At 64.8% G+C, this 22,691-nt stretch overlaps 1 protein-coding gene across 1 annotated transcript; it reads right to left on the bottom strand.

The window, feature by feature from the left end:
• Window positions 1–829: 829 nt before the first annotated feature.
• SLC12A5 (solute carrier family 12 member 5) lies at window positions 830–20,735 on the bottom strand. Its single transcript, XM_051633208.1, has 26 exons — window positions 20,654–20,735; window positions 13,896–13,990; window positions 13,548–13,679; window positions 13,192–13,338; window positions 12,472–12,526; window positions 11,383–11,513; window positions 10,969–11,210; window positions 10,683–10,894; window positions 8,795–8,962; window positions 7,801–7,899; window positions 7,611–7,668; window positions 6,965–7,139; window positions 6,049–6,167; window positions 5,658–5,756; window positions 5,433–5,552; window positions 5,171–5,275; window positions 4,872–5,040; window positions 3,923–4,118; window positions 3,673–3,842; window positions 3,454–3,585; window positions 3,095–3,202; window positions 2,799–2,921; window positions 2,530–2,717; window positions 2,237–2,251; window positions 1,577–1,710; window positions 830–1,076 (listed from the first exon to the last, which is right to left on the bottom strand). The coding sequence occupies exons 1-26, from the start codon at window positions 20,703–20,705 to the stop codon at window positions 985–987; spliced, it is 3,336 nt and encodes a 1,111-aa protein (XP_051489168.1). The 5' UTR covers window positions 20,706–20,735; the 3' UTR covers window positions 830–984.
• Between the last annotated feature and the right edge of the window lie 1,956 nt (window positions 20,736–22,691).

Here is a 22,691-nt window from a genome sequence, read left to right as displayed (position 1 = left end):
ACACAGCTGCAGTACTGGGACCCACTGGGCTGGCCACTGCCAGGGGCTCAAGAGCCCCTGGTGCCCTCAGTGCAATGTGGCAGGGGACCACAGACTGGACAGGACAGGACTCCTCTCTGCCAGGGCCAAGAGGAGGTGCTGGTGCTGGGGCGGGGGGGGGCTCCCTGCTGCAATGGCTGCACAAGCACTGGGAGAGCACCAAGCCAGAGAGCCTAGGGTTAGTGGGGAGGGTGACAGGGAACACCCCCCACCCACCCTAGGCTGGGGTCCTGCTGCCATGGGATTGCTGAGCTACAGCACCTGGCCCCCCACAGCTACCCCCACCCTCTGCCCCCTCCAAACCATCACACTGCGTCTCCACGAGCTTGGCCCACGGCCTGCAGAGGCGATCGGCACGAAGGCAGCAGCGAGCTGGGGCAGTCCAGGCCCATCCTGGCAAGGGGTGTTGGGGGCAGAGTCGTGGGGAGCAGCCCGTGGGGTGAGGAGCAGCCAGCAGGGGAAGCGTGCTGGTGGCCTCTCTTCTGCCAGCGCCTGGTGGGATGCAGGGCACGGGTGCCTCTAGCCAAGCTCCGCGCAGGGGTGGTGTCACGGTGGGGCCAGGCATCCCTCTTGGCACAGCTCCCTCCTGCCTGGCCAGGGCTGCAAGCAGCAGTGCTGGGGCTGGCGGCAGGGCTGGCCCGGCCAGGGCTGGGCGGTGGGGCAGCGCTGGGCCCTGGTGCTCAGTTCGCGGTACAGTGTATGTATTTATATATAAACAAGGACAGCAGTGCTGTGATGTTGCAATGAGGAACAGCTGCTCTGGTGCTGGATGCTCCCAGAAGATCTGGTGCTGCAGTTCGAATGGAGAGATCAGGAGCACGGCCAAACCCAGGTGAAGTTTCTGCACTCCGGCTGCCATCCGGCCGTCCCTCCCCTCCAGGAACGCGGTGCAGAGGGGCGGTGGGGCTCGCAGCGTGCAGACAAACCTCTCTGGTGCGCCGTGTTTCAGGAGTAGATGGTGATGACCTCCCGGCCCCCACCACGCACCAGAAGCACTCGGTCCAGGTGCTCTGTCAGCACCTCCAGAAACTCCATGTCTGCATGGCCGTCAAGAAGGACCAACATCATGACAGGATGGGAACAGCCACATACCATCCCTGCCCAGCCCTCCTGCCCAGGAAGCTGAGCCTGCAGCACACCGCCCCACCTGAGCCAGGAGCTGGAGAGGTCAGGCCCAAGCTCAGGAGCTGGGGGAGTCTATCCACACCAGTGCCACACAACAGGGACCAGCCTGGGAACTGAACCCCGCCACCTCTGCCAAGTGCCGTCATGCTCACATGTGGGACCGATGCCATGCGGCCCCACCCATGTGCATTGGCTGCTGGACAGACAGGCTGGTGCCAGTGACAGCTGTTGGACCCATCTGGGGGCTGGAGGCACAGGGGGTCTAGGCTCAGGCGCTGGGCCTGCACCCCAATACTTGCCTGCAAGATCCCTCAGCTTCGTGGGGAGTCACAGCACCCTGGACCCCAGCCCCACTGCCGGGGGGTGGGGTCTTGGTGGTTGCCCTGAGGCAATATCCCTGTGGGAAGGATACAGTTCTCGTCCCCTTTCCGGTTGCGGGGAGGCCCCGGCATGTTCAGCAGGACCAACTTGGCATCCTGGGACTTCTTGACGATCACCTCGTTGAGCTTCACAGCCGTGTGCATCCTTCGCACATTGGACTGGTTCCTGAGGGGGGGGACAGAACACGTGGCTGCAGGGACAGGCACAGCCAGCCACCGGCCCCCACCCCACACCCGAGGAGCCATGGGGGGGCTCCTCATGCCCAGAGGGTTCCAGGCTGGGCTGTGGCTCCAGCTCAGGGGGCAGTGAGCTTTGCCCATGGCTGCTGGCAACTGTCCCACATGGCAGCCATGCTGCAAGGCCGTGCACGGTGCCAGCAGGCGGCACACGCGGCTGCCGGGGCTGTGTGGAAACGAGCGGGAGCAGACGGTGCTGGTGTCACCGTGGGTGCCTGAGCCCAGGCTCACAGGAAGCTGCTGGCAGCGTCACAGGGCAGACGGGGACCCCACTGCATGGGCACAGCGACACGATGTGAGCAGGCGTGGCAGCCGCGGCCCTGCGTGTCCGGGCGAGCTGTCTGGTGCCGCGGCGGTGGCAGCTGCTGTGGCCCTAGTGGCTCAGGGCACGTTCCCCCATGCACGGTGGCCCAGGTCCCCCCCCACTATACCAGCCCCCCCATACCCAGACTTACAGGTTCTCCCACTCCCTGCCAGGAACACAGAGGAGCCGGGGAAAGAGAAAGAGAGCAAAAGAGAGAGCAGAGGTGAGCAAGGGATGGGCACTCCAAGTCCCCACAGTGCTCTGCCCAGACACCCCTTGGGACTCCCCTCCCACCTACCCCCCAGCCCCTCTGCAGGGTCAAGCACAGGGCACCCAGGCTGCCACGCTGAGCTGGTGCTGCCGGGGTCCTGCTGCACCTGCCCAGCCAGGGCAGGAGGCAAGAACCCAGGGAGGGGGACGGGATGTCAGCATGCAAGGCCATACGGCTTCATGTTGAAGAAGTCCTTGATGCCCTCAGGGCTGACAGGGCTCTTGCTCTTGTTCTTCTCTGCAACAGACTTCTCCTTGGTCCAGGTGAGATGAACTTTCTCGGGGGCCGACTCCACCTCGTCACCAGGAGACTGAGAGCTGCTGGAGAAGGTGGTGGCATTTTTGTCGTGGATGAGCTGGACCTGCAGAGAGGAGAGGAGGACAGTGGGCAGGGGCCAGAGCACTGCATGCCCAGTCCCTGTCCTGGTGCAGCCCCCTCTCACCTCCTCCTCAGGCTTCTCCTCACCATCACCTGCCTGCTCCTCAGGGACGTCCAGGCGCAGGCGCGCATTGGCCGGGTTCTTGCGCCGGATGGAGCCGCGGGACTCGTCTGTGATGCTCTGGATCTGAGCAGGACAGGGTCAGCCGGGGGAGTGGGGCAGAAGGGGCTGGGCCAGGCAGACCTCAGCCTGCAGCCCCAGCTCCCCAGCAGGATGAGTGTGCAGAGCCACAGGGCAGCTCAGGCAGCAGCACAGCCACCCCGGGCGTCAGACCCACCCAAGCTGCCCGGCAGCCTCACCTCCCGCTCCCGCTCATTCTTGGTGAGGTGCATTTGCTTGAGGATCTGGGAGCGCTGCTCCATCACAAGAGTCTTCTCATAGGTGTAGGCAGAGATGTCGCTCTCATGCTGTGGGGGGACAGGAAAAACAGGGGACAGGGTGAGCTGCATCCACTGCTCCTAGCCTGGCCCCACATGTCCCTGTGGACTTGCATGCCCACATGATGCTGTGCCCCCTGTGGTGCTGTGTCCCCATGATGCTATGTACCTCTGTGGTGCTGTGTGCCCCCATGGCAGGATCTGTCTGGTTCTCCCACATACATCATCTCAGGCTGCAGCACATGCCCATGTCCCAGTACTCACCATCTCCCAGTACTCACCATCTCCACCACCTCCACCTCGGCAGTGATGCGCAGGTGGTACAGGAAGGTGGTCAGGTCCTTCTTCATCTGGATGCTGTTGTCATCCATCTGTGCCACGGTGAAGATGCGCATCTTACACTTGCGCCAGACCTGGGAGAGAGGAAGGGAGGGAGGCATGGGCACGGCTCAGCGGGGATGGCCCCAGCCCCCTGCCCCACACGGTGGCCCCCAGCCTACCTTGTGGTGCCGCAGGAGGAAGGGCAGCAGCATGAGCATCCCCCCATCATGGACGATCCACCAGACATCAATGTGGCCCTCCGAGAACCGCTCCTGGTTGCCCGGGAACATGGCGACATTCTTGGCCACCAGCAAGGCCAGGTGCCCGGCCGTGGTCTCTCGCACCAGCTCTGGGAGGGGAAGTGCCACATCAGCCGGGGTGGCTCACAGCCCCCTCAGCCTGGTGGTCTCCACCCTCCATGGTGCCTACCAATGAAGTTCCTCCAGGTCTGGTGGTCCTCCTTCTGGCGCCAGCTGCGGGGCCAGCCCACCAGCACCGTGTTGTGCTGCAGCCCCCCTAGCCCACTGGACTGGATGAGGTGGGACATGCCGTCCCGCAGGTTGGAGGAGATCACCACCTGGCAGAAGCCCTTCACCTTCTCTGCTTCCATCAGGCGCCGGATGGACTGAAGGCAGGAGAGGAAGGTTAGAGACCAGAAGGACCAGGATGGGCACCCACCACAGGCACAGTGGCTGCCAGCCCTGGCAGTGACACCCCAGCCAGGTAGGGGACAGAGTGAAGGGTGCAGAGTTTGGGGTGTAAGGTGTGAGAGGAGGGAAGTAGAGCATGGGGTGCAGGTCCCCACAGGGTGTCCAGGTCCCTGTGGGGTGCCAAGGTCCCGGTGGGGTGCCCCGGTCCCTCTGCCTCACAGCAGGCTGGCAGCTCTGGGCCAGGAGGGGTGATGCTGGTGGTGAGTGGAGCTTGTGCAGGGCTCTGCTCCCTGCCGAGCAGAGGGTGTCCCTGTGCCAGGGCTCTGACGGGCGGTGGATCAGCAATTAGAGTTATTTACTCAGAGAAATTATAACATGTCTGCATGGGAGAGAAACTGTTTGCTTCCGAGGGCTTAATCTCGTTAATGTGCTGCCTGGCTGGCGCAGAGGGGTGGGGAGCTGGGGAGGGCTCCTGCTTCGGCTAGGAAAAGCTCCTGTCTCCCACCCTGCCAGGCACTGGGGCCACGGGGGCTTGTGGGGACTGCAGGGCCTGTGGGAACTGCAGCAGCCGTGGGGCAGCTGGGGAGCTGCTCAGGCCAGCAGCACAGCATCCCTGCCCCAGCACTGTTCCATGCCAGGCTGTGCCATGCAGTGCAGTGCCAAGCCCTGCAGCAGCTGGCAGCACCCAGCCTGGCATGGGCAGCAGCCCTGGCACAGGCAGCTCTCACCTCCTCTGCCCTCTGTGCCTGTGGGTGGTTGTCCAGGAAGGTCCCCTCCAGCACGGAGGCCACGATGGTGAGGCCCTTGCCAGCCTTGAGCTGCGACGTGAAGGACAGGAGTTGCGGGTGCACCACATTCTGCTCCTGATCCCCGCGGACTAGGACCAGCAGCTGTGGCCTGGAAGGATGGTCCTGCAGTCAGCATCTGTGCCCCGGACCCCTGGCCAAACAGACCCCCAGCCAAACAGACCCCCAGACCCACAGACTCCCAGCCTATAGCCTGGCCCCCTTCCCTGGCCTGGCATCACCTCCAGTTCTTGGTGTGCGGGGGACCCTCCTCCAGCCGCAGCAGGGCGTAACGGGCTGCGCTCAGGGACAGCCCCCGGATCCCGTCACCCCACTCCTTCTCTGCCCTATGGAAACAGGCAGAATGTCAGGGATGCCCACAGCTCCAGCCATGGGGCAGTGCATCAGCTCCCCGGTGTGTCCTGGGAGGAGCAGCCCCCACCAAGGGAATGAGGGGTGGCTGCCAAAGCCGGGCAGGGCAGGTTGCGCCACGGCTGCCCTTACCCACGGTACTCGATGTACTTGTAGATGAGGCCAGCGATCAGCATGGCGACCAGTGCGTAGTACCAGGAGCAGATGAACATCAGTGCCAGGCAGAGGCTCATGCCCAGGAAGGACAGGGTCCTGCCGGGAGCATCACGCAGTCAGTGCACCCGGCCCCCGCAGGGGTGCTGGGGTGTCCAGAGGGGTGCAGGACACCCCGTCCCATCCATTCCCATCCCAGCTCACCAATGGTAGTAGCGGAAGCGTGGCCGCCAGTTGGGGGTCCGCAGCAGCGTCTGCACTGCACACGCCAGGTTGACAAACATGTAGCACATGAGGAAAAACCTGCAGGAGAAAGTAGGAGACTGAGTTGGGCACTCTGGGATGGACCAGAGCCACAGCCAGGCCCCCTACACGGCCCAACCCTGGGGGGCCAGTGCTGGAGAGGGCCTGGCTGGCAGACAGTAGCCAGAGCCATGGGGCAATCAAGCCACAACAGAAGCCAACAAGGGTCCCCAGCCTCCCTGCAGGACTCTCTCCTTCCCAGGGGGTGTCAGAGCGGCGGGAGACCCTCCCCAGGAGCAGGGACCAGCACAGGGGGGGCACGGGGACACAGGCGGACAGACATGCTGCCTACATGGAGAGGATGGGAGCCACCTCATCCAGGGATGCGATCAGGATCCCGATCTCGCAGATGCAGGCGGTGAGCAGCAGGGCCCATGTTGGCTCCCCATTCGCTTTGCCGTGGCCGAAGACCTGGGGTTGGGATGGGGAGGGAGCACATCAGGTTTCTGCCATGCCAGCACCACATGTTCCTGGACAAGGGTCCTTAGCATAGCTCGAGGGGCTGGATCATCCTGTGCACTCAGCCCTGGCCAGGACCACTGGGAGCACTGGGGCCACATGTGGCAACAGCTGGCACACGCCATGACACTGGGGAGCAGTGCCAGGGCTGGCAGGACTGACTCCTGTTGCTGATACAGCCCCTGTGGCCCCCCTGCACCCAAAGCAGCCTCCAACCCCCAAGGACCCCTACCCAGTGACCAGCCCCAGCTCAGCCTAATCTCATCCAGCCCGGAGCTGGGCACCCCATGTCCAGGATGGACATGCCCTGTGGCTGTGGGGACATGGGGGTCCAGGCTGTGGGCAGGGGCTGGGGGTGCATGTCTGGGCACATCAGGGGGTGCAGGTGGTGTGAGCAAGACCCAGGGCTAGGGCTGGGAGGGGGGGGCAGGGAGGATAAAATTAGCCAGCTCTTCCCTGGGGGAGCTGTCGGGTTGGATTTGGAGAGATGAGGTTGTGAGAACACGTCTTCAGAGAGCAGATAAAATATGAAGCAGCACGACAGTGGGGGGAGGGGATCCCAGAGTGTTCCAGCATGACACCATGGCCAAGTCCCCACACAGCCACCCACCACCGCAGCGGTGTCGGTGGGACCAGGGCCGGGCAGCCAGGCCACTCCAGCCAGTGGCAGTGCCAACAGGAGGCTCCCGGTGCCTGCCAGTCTGCCATGCCAGTGGCAGCCCCCCTGGCACAGGGCTGGCAGCACCTACCCTGAGGAAGGGCACGATCCCATCCCTAGAGATGGCTTGCAGGAGGCGCGGGGCTCCAGTGAGGCTCTGCAGTCCAGCCCCACAGGTGGAGAAGAAGGAGCCGATGACAATGACCCACGGGGATGGCCACGCCAAGGTGCCAACCACCAGGTTCCCGTTGACAGCTTCACCAAACCTGCAGATCACTGGTATCACCCACAGCTCCATCCCGTGCCCAAGCCCTGAGCGTGCCAGCGCTGAGGGACACACCCAAGGGACACTGCCAGAGGACACAGGACTGGGAGAAGGCCCTGCCCCAGATGCTGATGGCACCCACCCCTCAGGGGTCTCAGGTAGTCACGGTCCCTCCCCATCCACCACGTGTGGCTCTGGAGGGACTGGTGTGGGTTGTGGGACCCCCTGTGCCAGGAGGAGACTGATGAAGTCTGCATGGAGTTGGATCCTGTTTGTGTTGGCACTGGTGACCCAGAAGTGTCACCTGCTGCGTGCAGGGAGCTGGGCTGCCCCAGATAGGCAGGGACTGCAAGCAGCTCCCACACCCCAGCGCTGTCACCTTGGGACCCCTGCCTGCCTATTTCCCAGCCCCTGCCTGGGGGGTGCTCCCAGGGGGTTGCTGGACTCCCCACACCCCAGCCCCCACACTCACTTGTCACGCAGGACAACCCCCTCGATGCATGCCCCAAAAAGGACGACAGAGCTGATATCTGCCAGGCAGTCAAGGAGTGCCAGGAGGACGTGGAGCCTCACCGCAGCCCCCACCCCCAGGATGCCAGGACCCCCTCACAGCGAGCCCATCCTCCCCCAGATTCATGGCCTGAGTGAGCCCTGAAGGATACAGACAGCAGAGGTGGTGGCAATGGCCAGGATGGTGCCAGTGGGGATGGACTTCTGGGCATCCCGCAGGTCTCCGGAGCGGTTGGAGCCAGCCATGATGCCTGGGGACAGGGGATGGTGCCACGGTGGGCAGAGCCATGGCCCTCGCCAGTCCCAGCCAGCAGGACAGCTCACACCAGGCAGCAGCTCGATGGCAAGCCAGGATGGGGAGCGGGCACACAGCCGCCGTGGCCTAGAGACCCCAGCCCACTCCCCACATCCTGCCATGTTCACCCCAAGCTGCAGTTAGAGGCTGCTCGAGGATAAAGCTCAAAACTCTCTGAAGTGACTTGTCTTGTTAGCCTGTAATTAGCTCATGCAGGGATGGTGACTGTGAGGGTGATGGGGACAGGGCCTGGCACTGGCACTGCTCTGGGCCAGGCTGGGACATGGCTGGTGCCAGCAGGTTGGCATGGACCGCAGGGCAATCCTCACTGCTGTGGCAACAGCCAGGGTGACCCTGCCTGGCAGGACCCCACGGGCAGTGGCCACTCACCTGCCTCACAAGGGACACTCAAAACACCACAACCGAGACCTGCCGGTGAATGGGTGCAGGGCCAAGTGCCAAGCACGGCCTGTCCAGCTGCCCGGACCCCTAGCACTGGGCCCTGCCATAATCACTGTGATCACCATGCCTGGGACAGCCCTGGGGTCCCAACGGCACCGGCAGAGCTGCGGGTGGGACCTGGCATCTGCACCGGCAGCAGAGCTGGGCCGGGGGGGGCTCCTCCACCCTCGGGAGCTATAAATACTGAGCGGTGGGACGTCAGCACCAAGCAGCACCGTCAGATCTGGAGCGTGGGTGTCTGCGTGGGCGGTGTGGGCTGGTACCCACTCCCTGCCACCACTGCCATCGCTGCACCACCATCGCAGCACGTGGGGCTCAGCCGGAGCCACCCGGCAGTGCGCGTGCCCTCCAGTGCCCGCAGCATGAGAGCTGCTGGCACTGGCTCTCACCTGTGACTGAGGGGAAGTAGATGCCAACAAGGAGGGTGAAGTAGGAGGTCATGTCACTGAAGACGTAGGGCTGGTCCATGTCCAGTGGGGCGTCAGGGGGGCTAATGGAGGGCAGCCCCCGCTTCTCCACAATCACACCCTTGGTCAGGTACGAGCTCCAGAGGTTCTCTGCAGAGGGGCAGGAGGCCGGGATGGCGTCAGGAGGTGCCGGAGAGCTGCCCACCCCCAGTGCAGCACCCTCCCACCCTGCAGTCCGAAGGGACTCCCATCCTGGGCAGAGCTGGCAGCAGGTGAGGGATCCCCGGGACATCCCCAGTCTCACAAGGAACACCCAGCCGAGGGACAGGCCCGGCAGCACAGGGGTGTGACCGGAGCAGGAACATCCTGCCCCTGGCACCACCCCTGCAAGATACTGGAGCAGCTGACATGGGATTGCACTAGCAAATAATTAAGAGGGTAATATAATTAATGCTGATCAACATAGGTTTAAGGAAAGTGGATCGTGTCAGAGTAACTTGATAATGTTTTTGATGGGATTACAAATGCGGGGCTGACGTAACAGGCTTAGTGTCCCTCCACGTGCTGCCTTGGCCACAGCTCACAAAGAGAAACTGGAGCAGCAGAGAGCAGCGAGCGCCAAGGCACGGCACGGGCACGGCCCCGCACAGAGGCTGCTGGGGGTCCGCAGGGACCCGCTTTCTGCACTCGGCATCCGGCATCCCCCCCAGCCAGGCGACGTCTCCCCTGACCGCTCTCGGGTGACAGAGGGGGCTGGCAGGCCTTCCCCCCAGTCCTGCCCTGCTCCTCCTCCTGCAAAGGCACATTCCTCCCCACCTGGATACCCAGCGCCGGGACAGTGCCAGCCCTGGTCACCTCTGCCGGGGCCACACGGTGGCACCGTGTCCAGGGAGTCTGCCAGCCCGACCCCTTCACCACCAGCCGCCCCAGAGCAGGGTCCTGGCTCTGCCAGCCACCCCAAATGCTGGAGCGTTTGCGGTTTGCTGCCCTGACAAGGACTGGCTGGGCGGGGGTCTGCGGGCCATCGCCCGCAGGAACAGACTGTACCCGCAGCCAGGGACCCGTGATGTGCTCCATGAGACCCCAGCGTGGGACCCACCGGGAGCCTCCGAACCCCGCCCGCCCGCGCTCCAGCACGTGGCCGCGCCGCCGCTGGCCGGCACAGCCCCCGCCCCGCCCCGCAGGGCTCCGCGCCGCTGCTGCGGGCACGGCCGCTGCTGCCCCGCACCGAGCACCCCCCGTGCCGGCTGCCTCGGCCCTGCCCCACGGACCCGCCGGAAACAGCCACTGCGAGACCCCCGCCTGCACCCTGCGGGTCACTGCCTGCACGGCCACCCAGCCTGGCACTGCAGGAGCCCGGCAAACGCTCTGCAAACTCCCTCTGAGCCGGGCACCGGGCACCGGCCTCCGCCGCCCAGCCGCGGGGCGCGACGACCCGGCAAATGCACCAGCGGCTCCGGGAAAACAGGTCAAAAGTGGCTCCTCCCGACAAGTTCACGAGTTTTCTTGCGGCCCTGGCCACAATCCCGGCGCGGCTGCGGCCACAGCAGCAAGAGGCCCCTGAGGGGCGATCGCTCCTCACAAAACCTCAGATCAATACCAGCCCTTCCGAGGTCCAAGAGGAAGCAGCGGGAGGATTTATCCCTCCCCAGCCTCTGGGCATCCTTTAGAGCCGTGCTGCTGCGGTCTGGGAGGCACAGACAGCACACAGGCAGCCACAGCACCCAGCCCGGTCCCGCGGTGCAGAAACCCGTCCTGCTGCTCAGCACAGGGTCAGCAGGGCTGCTCTGGGGCTTGTCTTGTGCCTCTGTCCCCACTCCTCCACCCCTGTGCGTCCATCCCCACTCCTCCATCCCTGTGCAGTGCCCACCTTGGATGAGGCCGCTGGCGGCGCCGGGGATGCCCTCGATCTCAGTCACGTTGTTCATGGTGAAGTACTCATCACAGGTGGCATTGAGGAAGCGGGAGGTGCAAAACAGTTCCCAGAGCTTGGAGCCCACCGTCTCATTCCCCTCCACCACCACCTTGGCGCAGAGGTCAAAGCCGTGGCGTGAGAGGGTCCTGTTGCCCAGGAGGCAGATCCTGGCGGGGGCAGGACTCAGTTGAGCACCCACACACCCCAGCCCCTTCACAGCCCCCTGGGACGCCATACTCACGGGAAGCTCGGCGGGTCAAAAGCTGACTTGATGACACCAGCATAGATGGCAAGTATGGAGAGGATGACACAGCCCAGGAAGACCAGGGCAAACTTGTTGACATACTTGACTCCCACAAACACGACAGTGGCCATGCAGGTCAGCACGCAGGTGCCGTACACGCGCATGTTGTTGAGCATTGCGGCCGCCTCCCCACTGGCATCCTCTGCCTTGAAGATGGCCATGGCAGGGAAGATGTATGCCTGGGAGAGAGTTATAGCATCACTGCCTGGCCAACAGGCCCACAGAGTGGACCCCAGGCTCCCTCAGCCCCAGTGCGAGCTCCTTGAGGGCAGCATAGTCAGATGAGGGCAGAGCTGCCTGGCCAGGACCCGAGCCCTCGGCACTGCGCACGGGGAAGGACCAGGCACGTACCAGCAGGATTTCGATGGTGCCCAGGATGTACATGGCGCCAGCGAAGGTGGTGCCCAGGTAGAAGCAGAGCCCCACAGCTCCCCCAAACTCAGGTCCCAGGGAGCGTGAGATCATGTAGTAGGAGCCACCCGCTGTGGAGAGAGCAAAGGTAGGTCCCAGCCAGACCGAGTGGCACACCCAGCCCTGCCAGATGTCCCAGGACAGGGCTGGAGCTCAGGGGGAAGCTACGCAGAGTGCTCTGGTGCAGTAAAAGCTGGCAGAGCCTTCCTGGGAGCCCAGAAGCCAGGCGTGATGGCCACAGGGACACGTGTCCCCTGGGATGCCAGGCAGGTGCTGGAGCCCTGGGGACATGAGACATGCCTTGCTCTGTCGTTCCAGAGGAGCCCTTAGAGCAGGGAAGCTGTGATCAATGTCCCACCGTAGCAGGAGGATGATAAATAGCTTTAATTATACCCTGTGCTGGGGCTGTCTGCGCCATGCCCAGTCTGGCAGAGCAGCTGGGATGGTGCCACTCACTCACTCCCCGTCTCTGTGGGGGTGGGAATGCTCTGAGGAGGCAACTCAGGGGCAACTGCATGGCCAGACCTCACTGGAGCCTCCCCAGGGGTAGAGACCACAGGCAACAGTGTCTGGTGGGAGATGTCATCCTACCACCTGGTACCCAGCACAGCTGGCTCCCTGTCCTCCTGCCACCACCTCTCCCTGCTCCCCATACTCCTGCCATCACTCCCCGTGGCCTCGCCTGTCTGGCAGAGGGAGGAGCCGTGGCCAGAGGCTCTTGCTGCCATCTGCACCTCACAGCTCTGGGGACGGGTGGCAGCTCCAGTGATGGAAACCCAGGCAGGATGGTGGCAGGAGGCTAGTGAACAGCTGGCAAGTGACATCCACCTTCCCATGTGTGGGGCAGCCCCAGAGCCTTCCTGGCATAGGCCAGGGAGTGGGACAGCTACAGGGATGCTGCTGGGAAAGGTCCTTTGCCAACCTTGGCCCTGCCCTTCTAGGGCACAGGGACCCCCACAGGCACCCAACCTGGCAGGGAGCCAGCTCCCCTCACCCCGGCACACACACAGACACGGTCTCAGCTCTTACCTGGCACCACACCATTGGTGGCAATTGCACTCATGGAAATGGCTGTCAGCATCGTCTGCAGCAAGAAACACACTGTCAGCCCCCAGCAGAGCTCCCTCTGTGCACGGGAGTGAGAAGGAACAGCTGGGTCATGCTGGGATGTGGGGCTCCCCAGGGTCATGCTGGGATGTGCCACAGGACTGCCTGGGGCAGATCCAGATGGATGGATGTGCAGGCAGGGCTGCTGGCTGGGAGAGTGGCTGGAGTGCTGAGCCTCTTGGAGGCACCAGCAGGGCCTGGGCCCAAGGGTTGAGGGGTCCCCGGGCTACCAAGGATGCTGCTGGTGTTCAGCCAGCCCCAGCCTCTGTGCTGGGGCCACCATTCTGGCATGATGGCTCATGGCAGCATGGAGGGAGAGCCAGGGCCAGGGACTCCACCGTATCCTCATCCCCACAGCAGCTATGATCTGGGTCACCATTTGAGCACCATTCAGCTGCTGATTCTTTTGGGAAGCCAGAGGCTTCTCCTTGCTAAGTGGGGCAGGAGCCGGGGCTGGGGAAGTAAAGAGGCTGGGCAGGGGCTGGGCAGAGGCAGAGGCAGGGGCTGGGCAGAGGCATGGGCTGGGCAGGGTGGGCCAGCAGCTAGGGTGGGCCAGCAGCTAGTGCACCCCTCGCAGCCTGGCCAGCCTGACTGGTGCACCCCCAGCCTCGCCTGGGGAGCTTGGCCAGCTCCATCACTCACACAGGAGCAGCAGAGGAAGACCATGCAGAAGGACTCCATGATGCCAGCGATGCCCACCACCCAGGTGAGGCGCAGAAAGAGGATGACCCCAAAGATGTTCTGGAGGCAGGGCAGGTAGACACCCATGAAGGTTCCCATCCGCGGGGCCTGCCAAGGGAGCAGGCAGCTGTTAGGGCTCACAGGCCTGGCCAGCAGAGGAGTGAGGGGTCCCACTCCTCCTGCAACACAGCCAGGGACCCCAGGCGAAACCACACAGCAGGGGCTGAGGGACCTGACCGTCCCCAGGGCAGCTTGTGGCCCAGCATGGTGCAGACAGGGATGGCAGAACGGGCTGTGTCCCTTCTGCACCTGCTCACCTGCACCGGCTTCTTCTTGCCCCCATCATTGTTCTCGGCCTCCTCATGCTCCCGGCTGCCCTGTGGCAGGTTGGTGTAGTTTGCCAGCCCACTCAGCAGGGACGAGACCATAGGGCTGGTGTCCATCTCCTCCTGTGAAGAGCAGAGCCCAAGACATGAGGAGCACCCAAGGACTTTGCCAGATGCCACCCCACCACCCTGTAAGAGACAGCTATGGCAGCTGGGGAACCCTGCCCAGGGCTTGAGTGTGTCCCAGTGCCCAAGGTTTTGGTCAGGGTGTGTGGGATGACTGTCCAGCCTGATCCCCTTCTTGGCAATCTTCCCAGCCCCACTGCCTCTGCATCTTACCTCAAAGAGGGCCATGTTCTTGCCATCGTACTCTTTGCCCTTCTCCAGGTCTGTGCTGTTGATGAAGGGGCTGCTCTCCTTGGGGTTGCCATCGCCTGCAGAGACACTGCTGGGTCAGCCAGGCAGCCCCTGCCCCAGCCCACGGCCCCTCCAGCTCCCGGGGGAGGCCGCTGGGGCCACAGGCACCATGTACATGCCTGATTCCAGGATAGGTGTTGGCAGCCCATGTCCCAGCCCTCAGCATCACCTCCTGTGCTGCACATGGGCTGGGGCTGCCCATTGCCAGGAGCCACTGCCCAGCCCGGCTGCCATGGAGCTGCCGGAGCGCATCCAGGCGGTGCAGCAAGCAGTGTGGATCCAGGGGAACCCTCCGGCGGGATGGCTGGCAGCAATAACTCACAGCGCCGGGGCTGCCCACAGCGCTGCATCTGCAGGGCTGCGATCCGGCCAGCTGCTCGGCACGGCCACGCCAAGGGGATGGTCCTGGTGCAGCACCCGGAGTGGGGCAGGCAGCTGGGTGGCTGGCCCTGCTCCCTGACGTGCACTGCACGAGCAGGGGCCATGGGGAGGTGTTCAGGCAGTGTCCTAGTGGTGCCACCACCGGGGGCAGCTGCTGCCGCCCTGCCTGGGGCAGCAGAGCCTCCCACAGTGGTGCAGAGCTCAAGGAGCTGCGGGGATGGGCCCGTGGCAGCTCACTGCATTAACAACCGCGCACAGAAGAAACCCGGAGTCGGCCTAATAGCAAGGAAAGCAGCTGAGCTGCAGAGCAGCAGAAATAAATCAGGCTGAAATGGAGCGGCAGCGAGGACAGTGCTGCTGGAACGGCACAGCCCCAAGCTGAGGCCGAGGTCCAGGGAAGGGTGCAGGGGAAACATAGGACTGGGAGCCAAAGGACCTGGTGCTGGGCAGAGCAGCTTGATGGGCAACAGCCCCTGTGGCACAGCAAGACCTGAGCAGCCGACCCCAGGCAGGTGGAGAGGGGCTCCCAACCATGCGCCCACCTCCACAGCCCCATGGCTGGGGCAATGCACTGCCTGCATGGGCAGGGTGACAGACTGCTCCACATCCCCAGGCTGGGGTGAGAGCCATCCCTGCCTTGAGCACGGAGCCTGGGAGTGCCTGGAGGTACAGGGATTGTGCCAGGGGCACCAGTGGGCTGGAGTGACATAGCCATCTGTGCACTCAGGACAGACCCTGTGACCGCTGGGAGCAGCTTGGTCCCTTGAGAACCACCTGCCTCCTGCCACTGACTCACATGGGGGTCCAGGGAGCCCATTGTCTGCGTACAGTGGTGATTCACCATCTGCAGCCTCTCCAGCAGACATGGTGCTCCCAGCCCACTGAGAGGTGAAGCCCCAGGTGCCACAGGTGACACCTCCCACCGGTCCCCCAGAAGCTCCTCAGCTACTCGCCAGGCACCACTGGCATGTGTACTGCCCCATGTGCCCCCGCAAAGGGTGTGCGGGGGGTTCTCAGCACTGACCCAATTTGCCTCTTGCTCCACGTTTGCTCTAAAGCTCATTAGGTGACAGCTGGGGGCTGGCACCCACGCAACCGGCTCCAGGGACCATGTGGACTTGAGATGCCCTCCAGGCTGGGGGGTCTGGAGCCCACCACCTCCTCCACAGCCAAGTGAGGGCTGCAGGGGGCAGCCCAGCAGGGGTATGTGTCACAGCCCGGCAAGGATCCTGCAACCCATGGGGAGAGCAGAGCCCGCAGGGGCCTCGCCTCACCGCCTGGTACCGACGACATCACTGTGCTGGTTTCCATGGCAACAGCGAGCCACGGCCGCCTCGCTCCTGCTCTTATGTAACAGCGCAGGCGGCCGGACCCCAGCCCTGCACAGCACCGGCACCTGACCCATCGCATCCCGGCCCCACACAGCACTCACCTCCCAGGCCACACAGCACCCTCGCCCTGGCCCACTGGCACCCACCAGATGGTGTGGCCAAGGCCCCCTGGCCCAGCTCACCCCAACCTCATGGGACCAGCACTGCCCAGCTCTGTACGACAGGTGCCAACAGCACCCCAGGGTGCCCATGCTCCACCTTGCTGGCACCACAACAGCACCCCAAACCTCACACTCCCACTCCCCCCGGCCTGGGACACATTGCAGGGACCACAGCCCTGGGCTGGCATTGCCCAGGCAGCTCGGTCTGGCCTGGGTCACCAGAGCCCCTCGCCTGGTGGTGGTGCCAAAGAGACTGGCACTGGGAAAGGTCCTGGGCTGGCAGGCGGTGGGGACACAGGGACATGCACGTGGCATATAGTTCTGGCGTCCCTGGTTGTGGCTCAGAGGACTCTCAGCCACCTGGTCCCAGCCCAGCAGGCTGGAAGCAGTTAAGCAAAGGGCTGCGGGGTCCCAGGTGATGATGCGCTCCCCACTTCCTGCTCCTGCCAGAGACCATTTTGCCGCAGAGGGGCTGGTGCAGCCTCTCCCCAGCAGCTGCCACTAGATCTGTGCAGGCAGGAGCACCACAGCCCATGTTCCCAACCACCACCACCATGGCCAGCCACTGCCCAGTGGCACTGACGGGGTGACACCTCCGGCAGTGGGGACAGGCGGGACAATGCCAGGTCCCCCACCTCCTGCCCGCGCCTGCTCCCCCCACACAGCCCAGACAGAAGAGGCGGCATGAACAGTGCAGAGCCAAGCCGTGCCAGGCTTCGATCCCGGCGCTCAGCCACCCCCTCCCCAGGGATCACTCAACAGGAATTGGCCTTTTAATTTGCTGCGGCGGCTGGCAGGGCTGCCGGTGGGATGGCTGGCAGGAACCCACAGCCCCACACGGGCACCACGCCACCCCGGCGGGGGTTAATGACCCGGCCTGCCCAGGGTGTCCCAAAGCTGACCCTGCTGCCCACCCAGGGCCCCCGGAGCCGAGGGACCATCTCTGCCTCCCGGAGCTCACCTGCCCCACCCACGGGGCAGCATTCAGGCTGCAGCACCAGCCACATACGATGTCCCTAATGGCTTTTCACTCAGCCCTGAATAGGGCTGGGAAGCATCATGTCCCTCCTGAATGCTCCCGAATTGCATTACATGGCACAGAGCACTGGGCAAGAGCCCAGGCAGCCAAACCCAACGGGCAAATTAACCAGAGCTGCTGCCCACTCCCCCTGACCATGGGCAGCTCGTCCTCTCCACAGCACTCCATGAGGAACAGGTCCCTCTTGGCCACCGTGCAAAGTGAGCTCTGGCCAGGGACATGGGATGGTGGGCTTCCAGCCAGGACAGCACTGTGTAAGGGGGGATAGGGGCAGCCCCTGAGCCTCCATCCCTGCTCCTGCAGCACCCCAGGACCCACAGGGTGGTTGCACGGGGGTGCTGGATATCTCAGGGACCCCCTTCGAGGGCCCAGCCACTGGTAGCCCACACCAGCCCCACAGGCAGCAGCAGTGCAGCAGCTGCTGATGGCCCAGGGACACCACAGGGCTGCCCTGAAGGTGCACAGGGCACCTTGAATGTGCCAGAGTGTTCAACGGCAACCACTGGCAAGCAGCCTCCTCTGCTCCCCAGGCCTCTGCTCGCAGCGAGGGGCACCCCAGGGTGACCCCAGCAGCCTGGTGAGCACACAGGCGAGCACGTGGCCCTGGCTGACGTCCCCAGCTGCTGCTGTGTCGCAGGAGCTGCTGCCTGGCGAGGCCACCATGCAGTTCTGTCACCCCCAGCCATCAAGAGGACTTGGCTGCACGTCCACTGGCCTGGCCTTGGGCTGCTGGCACAGGGCTGCCCAATGCAGGTGGGGATGGACAAGGGGCCCTTACAGTGGGTAGCACCTCTGCTCCCACCCAGGCTTCCCTGCTGCTTGAGCAGGGGGATCTGCCAGTGGCCCTGTGCAGGGCAACCCTCCGAAAGGCCACAGAGCCCTGTGGCCCCACGAGGCAGAGACCACCAGTGGTGAGAGCAGTGGTGGCTCCCGGCTGCAGCACAGCAGGGGGTGCGATGAGGTGGGGCAGGGTGGGGAGGGGTGGGATGTTTCCTCCCCCCAGGGCTGCGCTTTGCCTCCAGCAGCAGGCACACCAAGTGGCCTTTTGGGCTGAATTCTTTCACTGCCTGACCCAAATTGGACCAACTGCTACTTCAGGCCTATCCTCTTCCTTCCTAAACCTGGGATTATCTTCTCTTTGATCAGACGGCCCTGCAGGCGCAGGATTTCCAGCACAGGCGCTTTGGCTGGCTGCATTTAAACAGCTTCCCAGATTCCCCGACAGTCGAGTCCTGCCTTGGAAATGGCCGTGGGCACAAGCTCCAGCAAAGCCTCCCAGCTCCTTGGGCAACCAGGTGCCTCCAGGCCAGAGGACCAGCACAGCAGCCTGCAGCGGGGCTGCAGCTGACGTTCACACCCCCCAAACAGAGCAGTGCAGCCCAGACACTGCAGGGAGCAGCCCAGCCTGCTCCCCCACACCCTGCCTGCTCCTCCATGTCTCACCTCCTCCCCAGAGGGTCTGCATGGCCCAGCCCTCACCGGGCTGCCAGCGCTGGAGCCCTTCCAGACCTTGTCACAAGGCTCCCACTGGCTGCCCAGAGTGGGGACCTGAGGGGGGACCTGAGCAGGGACGTTGCTCATCCTTTCCGAAATAAATGACCTAGACTGGCACCAAGGGTTTCAGCAGCTCTGCTGGGCTTGACCAGTGCTGAAGCAGCTGAGACATTCAGAGGGGTGGCCCTGCTGGCATGTAACAGCTCTGCCACCCTCCAGGGTATCCACAGCCCCCACACAGACCCTGCACAGGGACCTCAGTGCCGCCCTCAGCAGTGGGGGCAATCTGACTTCCCTCACAGCAGCCTCCCTTGGCACAGGTGCGGGGGGCTCTGCTGTGCCCATCTCCACACATGCTCCCTGGCTCTCCCAAGCCCTCTACTGCCTCCAGCCCCTATCCACTGGCCCATAGGGCACCACCTCGCCAGGCCCAGCTCCAGGGACAGTCTGCCAGGTGCAATTGCAGTGGCTTCATGTCCAGCTCTCCTGCCAGACCCCAACAAGGTAGAAACACCGGTGGCCACACTGCTGGCACTGCTGGGATGGGAATGCAGTAAGTGGGATAAATCCTGATGCTGCAGAGGGCAAGAGGAGGGCAAGAGCTCAGGGAAGGGCATGGCCAGGGCCAGCATGGCTCCCCCTAGCCCAGCAAGATGCCCCCAGAGGCTCCTGCCAGCCCTGACCTTCAGTGGAACTGTGAACAAACAAACAAATAAACAGACTCAGGTCGGTGGAGCAAAGCGAACACCAAAAGCCTCGTAGCAGCTGAGCCAGAGCCTCACTGCAGCCGGGGATGTCTGCAGCAGCTGCCACAGCCCTCCTAGCTGGGCCTTCCAGCAGACCCCATGAGGAGACCTGGCGAGGGGGGCTGGTAGGATCTGGGGGAGTTAGAGAGGTACCACAGGTCCCCTTGAGCACACCACTGCACCTCCCTGGCTCAAACCATTCCTGTGCCTGACAAAAACACCTGCAGGAGCAGGTGCTGCACTGACCCAGTTGCCTGGGGCTGGCTGTGGACCTGCAGGGGCCCTGGGCCCTCACAGCAGCTCGACTGATGGCCAGTGCCCCGAGAAGAGCTCAGGCCAAGGCCCCAGCAATGACCTGGCCACTGCCAGGGCCTGGTGGCCTCACTGGCCTTGGGGCTGCAGCCCCAGCCCCTTGCCCGCAGCAGCCCTGCCTGCTTGTACCGTGCTGGGTCTGCAGTGTGGCCAGCGTGGCACGGGCTGGCAGGGAATGGCACAGCTTGGGCCAGCAGGGCACAGGCTAGACTGAGCAGAGCAGCTCAGCTCAGGTTGGTTTGGCACAGCCCAGCTCAGCACGGCTTGGTACAGCACAGTGCAGCTTGGCACAGCACGGCTCAGCATGTTTGGTACGGCACGACAAGGCTCAGTACAGCATAAACAAGTCACGGCATGGCTCATCTCGGCTTGGCACAGTATAGCACAGCCAGGTACAGCCCGACATGGCCCGGCACATCTCGGCACTGCAGAGCGCGGCCGCCCGGGGCCGAGCAGCTCCCGCCGCCCCAAGCGCAGGGCCCGGGCGGCCGCTTCAGCACCGCGGACAGCGGCGGAGGGGAGGGCATGGGGGGCGGCGGGGGAGGCTACGGGGGGGGGCGGCGGGGAGGAATGGGGGGGCAGCAGCGGGAGATGGGGGGCGGCGGTAGGGAGAGCTGGGGGGGCGGCAATGGGGGAGGAGGTAGTCAGGGATGGGGAGGAGGTAGCCAAGGATGGGTGGGCAGTAGCCGGAGAGGGGAGTCGGGGGTGGCAGGTAGGAGGTAGCCGGGGTTTGGGAAGGGGGCAGTAGCCTGGCACGGAGACCCCTGCGGGGGTCCCGGGCGGGGAGGGGAGCGGAGCGGTGCAGCGGTGGCCGGGGCAGCTCCGGGGAAGGCGGGGGCCGGCGGGGTCGCTCGGAGCGCAGCGCGCAGCCCACAGCCCCTGGCCGGAGGAGGCTCCCGGTAAGTCCCGGGCACGGCTTGGCCCCGCCGCGCCGCCGTTTCCCGGGGCTGCCGCAGCGGCGGGAACGGGGCCGGGGCTGCGCGGAGGCGCCCGCGGCGGGAAGCAGGAGCAGCCCCGCACCGCCGCCGCAGCCCCGCGGGGCCGCCGACCCTCAGCCACCGTGGCGGCCGGTGCCGGTGCTGCCCCGCGCCGACGTCCGGCGGGCGCGGTAATCCCCTCACAGCCTCCGCGACCCCCGGCTCCGCGCCGAGCCCCGAAGCCCACCCGGCAAGGGCGGCTGCCCCGCGCTCCCCCGTTCCCGGTGCCGGTCCCTCACCTTGGCTGGCGCCGCCGTCGCCGTCCTCGCAGTCGGCCAGGTTGTTCAGCATGGCGCCGGCTGCCGCACGCTGCTGCCCGGAGCTGCCAGCGCCGCGCTCCGCAGCCGGCCGCGTCCCCGCGCCGCCCCCCGCGCCGGGGGAGGGGGCTGCAGTGCGGAGGCGCCGGGCTCACGGCTCGCTGCTGCCGGCGGAGCCCAGCCCGGCCGCCCGCTTCATCACGTATGCAAGAGGCATTGCCCCCGCCGCGGCGGGGGAGGGGGGGAGCAGCGGGGGCGGGGGAGGCGGGGGGGGGCGCGGAGCGCGGGGGGGGAATTGGGGCACGGCAGCGCTGCGGGCCCCGCTGGCGCGGGCGGGACAGCCCCGCACCCAGCACCAGCCCCGGGACCGGGCTCCCCACTTGCGGTGGGCAGTGAGGCAGACCTTGTGCCTGCAGGGGCAACAGATCGCCAGGGGATGCTGTGGCCTGGGATCAGGGCACCCCTTACCCGGACAGCCCTAGCCCCTGACCCCCAGGTCCAAGGTAGGCAGCTCCCCGAGGGGGGGATGTGCAGCTCCCAGGGGCAGTGCTAGCCACCCAGGCCTCGGACAGATTGAAGACCCCTGCCCCAGCAGCAGGACCATCCTGCAGGCACCATCATCCCAGGGAGGAGGCAGCAGCCAGACCACCCAGCAGCAGGGCAGGGGGCTGCAGCACTGCAGAGCAGGGAGCACTGACTGCAGAGTGGAGTGGGCCCAAATTGACCTCCCAGGTCTGCAGGGGCACCAGGGTCACACTGTGCCCAGAAACGCCCTGGCACAGGAAATCCCCTGGACCCACAGCTTGGCAGGTCCAGGGCTAACCCTGGAGAAGGAGCCAACCCCCCCAGGCCTTGCTGCTTGCTGTGGAACCCCCAGCCCTTGCAGTCCCCCTGGCAGGGCCTGGGGGTCAGGGCCACCCTGGGGCTGCTGGCAGGACCCTGTGTTGATCCCATAGGGCTGCTTGCAGCCCCCTCTTCCCTCACCCACTGAATCCAGGAGGACCCTGGAGCAGGGGCTGGCAGCAGCTCCCAGTCTCTCCTCCAGAGTGGGCTGAGATCATGACAGCCCGCTGGCCTTAGTTACCTTTTGACGGCTGTAATTAATTGTTTACTTTCTCCTGGTATGGGGCCAGCTGCTCTGCAGCGCGGAGACTCCCTGGCCCTCACCTTGCAGGGTAGGAGGGCTCAGACCTCCTGCCACCTGCCCCAGCCCAGCCCTGCTGCAGCCGAGACCCCTGGGTGTGGCATCCCCCAGGAGCCACAGTGGCAGATCCCCAGCTCCGTGGCAGGCACACAGTGCAGGACAGCTCACTGGTAAGGTGGGCAGCACAGGCGCTCCCCCAGCATAGGCAGGGGACTGCCCCCTCCCTTCACTCGGCCCCCAGACCTCCCCATCCCTGCCCAGGACCCTGTGGTGTGAGGCTGCCCGTGCCCAGCCACCGCAACACTATCCCCTCACCCTTGCATCACTCAGCCTCAAGCAGGAGCCAATGCTGGAGCCAGGGACTGGCCCACTCCCAAGGGACAGGACTGGCCCCCACATGTGGCAGAGACATGCTCCTGGAGTGTCCTGGGAGGTTGCAGAGGCCACGGGGGCCGGGGGCTGCACGGGGGGCACTAGGCCACAGCACGCACCGAGAGGGTGGTTTTGCGCAGGAGGCCGTAGTGCGTGGGCTCGGCACAAGAGGGATTTTCCTGCTAAAACAGATGGGGGGAGGGAGCACGTGAAAGACCACTAATCCCCTAATCCCGGGATTATGGCTCCATTTCAGGGGCTGGGATTTGCAGTGCAGCGTTACCACTTGTGCGCACCAGCATCGAGGGGATGTATGGAAGGTGCTCCTGGGCAGAGCCAGACCGCGGGGGCTCAACTCCCCAGCACAATGCTGATCTAACCCCTGGGGCAAGGCTTTCCCACGCTGCAGCATCCCCAGAATGTCAGGAAAGGGGTCTGGCACCAGGATTGCAGGGAGGGCACGGGCAGGGGAGCTGGGGATAGGGAGAGGACAGCAACTTCCCT

Source organism: Apus apus, chromosome 15 (assembly GCF_020740795.1).
Source record: "Apus apus isolate bApuApu2 chromosome 15, bApuApu2.pri.cur, whole genome shotgun sequence".
Lineage (NCBI taxonomy): Eukaryota > Metazoa > Chordata > Aves > Apodiformes > Apodidae > Apus > Apus apus.
The sequence above is the reverse complement of the archived record's forward strand: the minus strand, read 5'-3'. Positions and strand labels throughout refer to the sequence as shown.